The sequence below is a fragment of the Carya illinoinensis genome, chromosome 14 (assembly GCF_018687715.1).
Source record: "Carya illinoinensis cultivar Pawnee chromosome 14, C.illinoinensisPawnee_v1, whole genome shotgun sequence".
NCBI classification, from domain to species: domain Eukaryota; kingdom Viridiplantae; phylum Streptophyta; class Magnoliopsida; order Fagales; family Juglandaceae; genus Carya; species Carya illinoinensis.
In genome coordinates this window covers 30,586,557-30,595,041 of record NC_056765.1, presented here as the reverse complement: position 1 = coordinate 30,595,041, position 8,485 = coordinate 30,586,557, and the positions used below count along the sequence as shown (strand labels likewise).

The following is an 8,485-nucleotide window of genomic DNA, read 5'->3' as shown; positions in this document are numbered from 1 at the left end:
CCAATTCCAAAAAAGGAATGCAATAGGGTGAGAAGCAAGAATGTGACAACCAAACCAGCAAACAGGTCACTCTTTAGGGGAAAGAAAAGGTGGCCATGAATATCAAACAGTTATGGGCTATAAAGAGTGGTTGCTATTTGGTAGAGTGAAAATCTTTAGATTTAACAGCTTTAGTATGCATCACTCAAAAAACTCATAATAATAGACGATGGAAAAAAGTTTGATTCTACACTTGAAGTTGGTTTTTGCACGTCTTGGATGAAGCTAAACACCTGCTACTTCTGACATTTCACGAACAACATTTTATTCAGTTTGAACAAATTGAAGCAAGTAATGCACTCTATTAACCACATTATATACCATAAATCCTATCCTACCTCCAACCCAACTGCCCAATTCCCTTCTCACAAGATAGCCAACCTTTGCAAGTCTTTGCTTTTTAAGGAAACCACCAGCATATGTGCCAAACAATGCCGGGTCACCAACTTTGCCACCTTTGCACCTTCTTTCTGTGCTTGTTTGGCTGCATCTTTAGCAGACATTCCCTGTGACAATGCATCAACTAAAGTAGACTCAATTGCAGAATGCCTCACCTTTTCAACATGAGCAGCTCTGATGTTGAAGTACAACCTCACACCCTCCTTCACAGCACAAGCTCTAGATCCAGAGCCCATGTCAAAACAGTTTAAGAATGTACACTTTCCACTCTGAGATGACGCTTCTTCCCTAACCAGCTGCCAACATTTTTCAGATGTAAAAAGTAAAAGCAAGGTAAACTCTTATACCTCTATTGGACAAGATGCATAGAACAGGACAACCAAGTGAAGACATGTAAACATACACAATTAAAATTCACAGAAGCAATTAATTACAAAAACAAAAAAAATCACAAAAGCAATTCAAAGATAAAATCAAACACCATTTCTATGTTTTGATATTCGTAAATATTGTTTAAACACCATTCAAAAACTTCAAATCTTTCTCAAAACACCCCCAAAGGACTTTACCTTGACAAAAGTGTCACCAAAAACAAAATGTAAGAGCTTATTTCAAAATTTGATCTTACCAAAATCAGAAACTAAACATTATTATCACTAATTTTTACTAATGGGTTGACAATATGTGTAGAATTAAAAAAATGCATCTGATTTTGGCAAGAACTGTGCTACTTAATTCAGAAACATATGCATACCAAAACTAGTCAGACCCAAAAGTTGGTAGAATTTCAACAGCTAATCAAAATTCAAGTCCAGAAAAGTTATAGTAGGAAGGAAGCTGAGAAGCCACGGAATAGAAGCAACTCTAAAGTAGATGATCAAGTACAATCAATATAATCACACTCCAGATTATTCCACCTAATAAAGGATAAAAACATAAATTAGTTTAATGAATAGTGCCACAACAAATCCATTTTACAGAAAAGTCGGAAAAGCACCAGAAGAGTGATGAAATGAGAAAATCAAGAGTGCAGTTATGAGGATGAATGATTAATAATACCGTTCTGCAAAAGATAACAGATACAGGTAATCAAGAGTGACTAAAGACATAACTGGTTTCCTTATCTTTTGAAAAATTGAGCCAATTTGTTTGCAAATTGAACCATCACTTCTATAATATGATGTTCAATTAGAGTAAAATATACACCTGTGAGTAGAGTAAAATAGAAATGGATTAATTCATACTCAACAAGTGAGGAGCAAGAGTCCCATTACTCGAAGGTTTTGAAGAAGCTGAAGTGGGTTTCGAGCTATTAATAGAATTTGGTGCACTGAACAAGTTCAAGGATGAATGAGTATTGAGCACTCCATCATTGACATTGTTCGAATCATTATGGGATGATTTTGAGGGTTTTCGAGGTAGTTTACCCAGTATTTGTTTGATCATATCTACAAACACTAAAAAGCTAACCCTAACCCAAGTTTTTTTTAAGTAACCAGATGTTCCACCTTGAATTAACTCAAAGTATTAGGCATTCTGATAGTTGTTGAATGTAAAATATATGACAGCGAAAAATGACACCCTCCCCAAAGTATTAGGCATTCTGATAGGTCCCCAATTTTACTCATTCCATATCCTTTGCTAACCTTTGGAAACGAGACTGACAAAAAAGGAGAGTTTTTTTATAGCTTACCACTAACATTTACAACGGGTAATCCAATTTAGGCTCAAATGAGATGACCAACCTTGAGACAATTCTGAAGTGTGTGAGGGAGCTTAACAAAAAATGCAGAAAATGACGAATCAAATGCCTTCAAGGGTCCATTTCCCTTGTTCTGGTGGACTCCTACAATTGTTTTCGAAACCCGTCTCACCCATTAAACTCAAGTCTTTTGCAAAATGTTAGGCATCAATGTCTCATTTTTTGACAACCATACACAATTAGAATTGAAGACAGGTTAATCTTGATCTTAAACTCATAACTCTGAAACGTGGATATGTTCTACTTAATTACAGTTTAGACAGCCATCAAACACACACAATTATAAGAAGCAGCCATCCATTCACCAGTTGAAGATATTCGAGAGAGCGCAAGACAGAGAAAGAGAATGCATGACAACTCAAGACAATATAAGTAAGAAAGTGATATATTTTGCTAACCCATAAACCAACAAAGATCATCACTAGCAACCATTAACTTCAAGAAAGCATTTTCTGCAACTCACTAACATTTTCATGCCCTAACTAAGCCCAATACCCATCTCTGAAAGAAAAAATCTGCCCCAAACTTTACCTCTCTCAGTACAAAGAACTTAATAATGTGGAGTTACCTCTTGTTGCTGAGCAGATGGGCGGCGAAACAGAGGTAGGAGTCACGGGTGCTGGGCGACGAGAGGGACGGCAACGAGTTGAGGTGCGTCACGCGGTGGCACTAGTGGAGGGAGGGCGATGTGGGTACTGGGTGACGAGTGGTTCCCATGAACTCCTCCCTCCTGTTCGAAATGGTCTATAGGGAAAACAGACTGGGTGGCAATGGGCAGAGGTAGGCCGATGAGTCGCCAGTCCTGGGCGACGACAGGGACAACGACACTCGAGGGTTCTGGGCAACGAGAGGGAGGGAGGGGAACGTGGGAGCGGGACGGGTTCAATATGGAAATGGGGTCGATGGTTCAAATGCTAGTTTCAGCACAGACCTGACATTCAAATTGAAGAAGAAGAAGAAGAAGAAGAAGAAGAAGAGCGAAGCAAACAAAATTTAAAAAAAAATAAAATGAAACAAATGTTTTGAGGAATATCTAAAACAAACAACCAACATAAATAATACATGAAGAAAGTCTATGATTTTATAATATTATTTCACTTCATTGACCTGATAATTATGTCCATACTAACAGGCTAAGGTGTCATGGTATTCGTCAAGAAAAAGTTTCAATAATAAATCAAAACATACCCACAAACACATGGTAAAGAAGAGCAAACTTGTGTTACCAAATGCTTTCTTTGACGATCGTGTACATCGAGGAGGTAACAATGGCTTGAAAACACCCAAAAATAAAATTCAAGAAACTCATTATGAAGCATCAAAATTCCTCAAGGCAAAATGGTTAGTTTTTCATACAAGCCATTTTTTGTTAATTAAAAAATTAAAAAAGAAAGATTGTTTGGCCAATTAAATTAATATCAGACTCAACATGTATGAAAAATTAAATTTCTGCAAGACTATATCAGCCCAATCCAATATATCAATCCATCAACAATTCCACGACCAGAAATTATGTGAGCATTGACTAAATCAACCCAATCCAATATATGAAAGATTCCTCTAGAATATTAAAACTCATGTAAATAAATATCCAGCAACAAGACCGATACAAAACCCAATCCCAAAACCAGAAAAACCGAATATGGTAGGTACCAATGAAACCCATCTCAATTCTCCGTCCAAAAGCCGAACAACTCCCCCTATCAAAATTCTGTCGCCCTCTCCCATCCGATCAGAAAACTAAAGAAAAAAAGAAAAAGCCATTTCCAAATTCCTCGATTTGTCCTCAGATCACCGAACAAAAAGGTACATTAATTAAAAAGTTCGAATAAAATCAGGATCAAATCTGATTTAAAAAGTTAGAGTGAGAACCCAACAACTACTGTAAGCTCCACCTCTAAAAAGGTGAAGGAAATAAACACAAGATTCATTAAAATCCCACGAAATTTTGTTGAATGGCAAGAAGTAGTGTGGATACCGGATAACGGCTTGGCCAAACCGTGTATGAAACAATACAAGCAGTCAACTGCCCAGAGTCTACAGGATATCCTGTTTCCAGACCGGACCGGAAAGAACACCATTAGTTCTTGCAGAAGCATTTTAATCATGTCAAATGGGAGCGCCGCAAGTATACGGGGTGGCTAACAACTTATTACCCGAAGGCTCCTCTAGATCAGAAAATGAAGAAATTAAAATTAAGAATCCTGTAATAGTTGGGAAGTGGAAAAATCAAGTTCCCTTGCTTCCCTGACGAAGGGAAGAGAAGCAGCTAGGATGTACTGTAGATTACATGTAGCATGCTGTAGTTTTTAACTAGCAGAGAAGTTTAGTCGCACAGTTAAAAGAGACTAACAACTGGATTGCTTCTCTATCTCTTGCGAGGGAAAAACTAAGACTGCAATAGAATACAATATTTTATTCCACAATGTTTGATAGAGCACATGCCAACCCCAAGCATATAAACACAGAAATCACCCAAGTGTTCAAATTTTCAAGCAATCCCAATCAAGCAGACAATCTTATACTTATGTGCAAATAGAATCAGAAAAATTGTCCAGTAATTTACTTTGGGAAAATATTTCCCTGTCAGAAGGTGAAAGACAACATTTTGTTTACCGGTCATTGCTTGCTTTCTGACTACTTCTAACATTGAGATATGAGACACTGACTTGCAATTAAAAAAAAAAAAGAGGAGAGATTGGGGAAATATTTTACAGCAAATGTGTAACAAGGGGCTTTGGTTTTGAGTCGATCACCTCAAAGCTGTCTTCCAAGTTCTCAACCCATAACAAAACAGAAGAAAAATGGAAACATTTCTTTCAGAATCCATTGCTGCACACAGATCTGGGAAATGCGTGGCAACAATTTTTCAGGAAGGAGAATTGAGGGGAGAAAGTGTTCCATTGACATGGAGAAGAGCAATGGTTTCCCCCCACCATTACTTTTTGGAGGAGGACATTAGGCATGCCAACATCTCGTTAGAAAAAGTCTCAAGAGGAAGATGCACTTCTTAATTCTAACTATAGCACTCACAGTGAGAATTGGCATTAAATGCCCAAATATCTTCTCCTGCATTATGTAAAAATTTAGATGCCATATGTAAAAATTGAGAAATTCAATTTGCAATCCCTACTTCTATTAAATGAGAGAGAGCATTACTTTAGTATGTATATTTTTATAATTTTAAAGATAAAATTACCTAGGCATGCAGCGTGTACCATTGCTCCATAAAATTAAACCACTCATTTCAATAGTGCGCGGCGCTTTGCACAACCCATGACGGTATTTGTCATTACTCTAAAGAGGATAATCACAATACAATATACCTAGCCCCAACTCAAGATTCGGAATTTACTTGCAACTTGCCATTTCATAGACAACAGGAGATTCAATAAGAATTTGAACTGCAACTAAATTTGAATCAACAATCATATACTGTAATTAACGTCGTCGACAGCAATCCCCGTCAAGCAGACAATCTCATGCTTATGTGGAGAGAGAATCAGAAAAATTGTGAAAATATTTCCCCGTCAAAAAGTGAAAGCCAACATTTTTGTTTACGGGTCTTTGCTTGCTTTCTGACTGCTTCTAGCATTGAGATATGAGACACTGACTTCCACCCCCCCCAAAAAAAAAAAAAAAAAATGAGAGATTGGGGAAATATTTTACAGCAAAACTGTAACAAGGGGCTTTGGTTTTGAGTCGATCGCCTCAAAGCTGTCTTCCAAGTTCTCAACCCGTAACAAAACAGAAGAAAAATTGAAACATTTCTTTCAGAATCCATTGCTGCACACGGATCCGGGAAATGCGTGGCAACAATTTTTCAGAAAGGAGAATTGAGGGGAGAAAGTGTTCCATTTACATGGAGAAGAGCAATGGTTTCCCCCGACCATTACTTTCTGAAAAAGGACATTAGGCATGCCAACATCTCGTTAGAAAAAGTCTCAGAGGAAGATGCACTTCTTAATTCTAACTATAGCACTCACAGCGAGAATTGGCATTAAATGCCCAAATATCTTCTCCTGCATTACCTGGGAGTCCCGTGGGACATCCAACACGATGGCAGGAGCTATCATTGTGAAATCAATATTTAGACAATCAATGTAATGACGGTTCATCTAACTTATATAGGACTGACAACAAGCTAAATCAAACAAGTAATGAACTACCATACTCACAATTGGTCAGCAAATAGGACTGTCGGTTAAAAAAGGGAGGTGACAACCAAACCAGCAAACAGGTGACTTTTTAGGGGAAAGAAAAGGTGGCCATGAATATCAAACAGTTATGGGCGATAAAGAGTAGTTGCTTTCAGATGATGAACAAGATTTTTTCCTTTTTTTTAATAAAGATTGAGGTCAAGCCTCCTTATTAAAAATCATCCTCATAGATAGGCTGAGGAGAAGCCCGTGGAACAATAAAGAATAAAGCCTCCCAAAAAAACCCAACAAAGCCGAAGCATAAACCAAAACCAATCTAAGGTCTCTACCCAGAACACATTTTTGATCTAATAAAAGAACAACCCCCCTTATCCAAGTGGGCCTCATCAAGGTCAGCTTGCCATGACCTTGTCAGAAGCATTTCCATAAATAATCACCAAATGTTAATCCATAAATCCACGGGAGACAAACTGCGGGAGTACAGGTCTCAGCTAGGGCCAATACTTGGGCTCAGATCTGTTGAAGTTGTAGAACACAGAGAACCAATTGGCGAATATATCATTATTTTAGGGCACTTCCCCCAGCTCCCTCTGGGGCTGATGCCAATTTGACAAATTCTTGCAAAAAAGTTTTGGAATCTGGTCATTTTTTCCGAGCAGGAGATTTGTACGAATTCAAAAAAGTTTCGTACCTTGGAAACGCCTTGGTTTCTCACTAAGAGAACCAAGGATCGAATCCCCCTCCCCCGTGTGTGAAAATATATATAAAGCGTTACCAACAAAAGAAAACGAAATCAGACGTATTGATAATCTAAGAAGACAATACCCGTGTGAGCAATACATCAAGTGAATTGAAAAGTCAAAGGTGGCTCACCGTCCGATCCAAGAAGCAGACGGTGTAATTCGGATCGGCGATCGACCTGAGCATGTACTGTTTCTTCCCGGTCGGGTCGTTGGGCACGATACAAGCCTGCAACTCGGCGTACTCGTCCGCGCCCCCGCGAAGCCGGACGAGAATCGACGTCTCCTTCTTCTTGTAGGCGTCGTGAAGAACCCTCTGGACGCCGCTCTTGCCGTTCTTGTACGGCGCCTTAGAGAGTAGGAGCGTACCGAAGGTTCCCATTCGGCGGGAGGAGGAGTTGCCAATGCGTAGCTCCGAGACGGGCTGAACTCGGTCGACCGGGATGAAGCTCTGCGACTACGACCCACTTCGACTAAAACTCCAACCAAAATCACACTTCTATGGCTTCATGGCAGGGCTTGAGAGAGAGAGAGAGAGGGTCAAAATGGCCGTGGGTTTTGTCCGAAACTAAAGTTATAAAGTCCCACATTGGATATATATAAAACCTTCTACAGGTTTATATACAATATTTCCAAGGCAACGGTCGTCCCGAAAGGCACTTATGCGGAAAAATCAAGGCTCCGATTGACCCGAATTTGAATACCAGGTTTGGCCAACGCTGTCCCTTTTTTAAATTTTAAACTATATTCTAATCTCTATTAATTAATATAATATAATACCTTTATGGATAATAAATGATAATATTTTTATTTTCGTTTCTAGGTTAATATTTGTATATTGACATTTAAAACTAAACACAAAATAAGTCCCGTGTTACCAAAGTTTTAAATTTTTTTTTTATAAGAAAAAGAAAATAGACATAATAAACATTATAATACAAATAATTCTAAAATAAAATTTTAAACTATCTACAAATGATATTGTAATACGGGTCGTTTTAAAATTGATCCTATAAACGATAGCTGGTTTGTATCAAATTTTATTATTTAAATGGTACTACTACATTCCTCGAGGGATGTACCCGAGAACCTACCGAATAAGGTATTTTTTTATTCATTTTTTTTTATATTCTTAAATATATTTTTTAAAATAACAAAATTCACAACAACGCTAAAAAATATTTACTTAATCACTAAATAATAATTTAAAAAAAAAATATTCGGGACACACTTAAATTGGGACCGAAAGCATTTCCCTTATTTAAATGTCAAACTTCAAATAAGGATGACGAAATTCTTGTTACTCAAGTGTCAAGTTTTAGCATATTGGATGACGAAATTCTAATTAATAATTTTTTTTTGATTTATTTGTTTTTAAACTCTAT

The 8,485-nt window shown here is 37.7% G+C and overlaps 1 protein-coding gene across 2 annotated transcripts; it reads right to left on the bottom strand.

The window, feature by feature from the left end:
- Positions 1-259: 259 nt before the first annotated feature.
- Positions 260-7,646, bottom strand: LOC122293437. 2 transcript variants are annotated; one of them, XM_043102015.1, is made up of 3 exons: positions 7,404-7,646; positions 7,234-7,343; positions 260-734 (listed from the first exon to the last, which is right to left on the bottom strand). In XM_043102015.1, exons 1-3 carry the CDS (start codon positions 7,480-7,482, stop codon positions 405-407), a joined length of 519 nt encoding a protein of 172 aa, XP_042957949.1. In that variant the 5' UTR covers positions 7,483-7,646; the 3' UTR covers positions 260-404. The 2 variants fall into 2 exon arrangements, with proteins under 2 accessions (XP_042957949.1, XP_042957948.1); XM_043102014.1 differs by having other exon boundaries at positions 7,234-7,640.
- Positions 7,647-8,485: the final 839 nt, after the last annotated feature.

Bases quoted from the DNA above. Each gene is read 5' to 3' on its own strand.
- LOC122293437 (XM_043102014.1), bottom strand. From the start codon at position 7,482: ATGGGAACCTTCGGTACGCTCCTACTCTCTAAGGCGCCGTACAAGAAC. The intron at 735-7,233 runs GTGAGCCACCTT...AAATGTTGGCAG, and splicing joins TCTGCTTCTTGGATCGGACG to CTGGTTAGGGAAGAAGCGTC.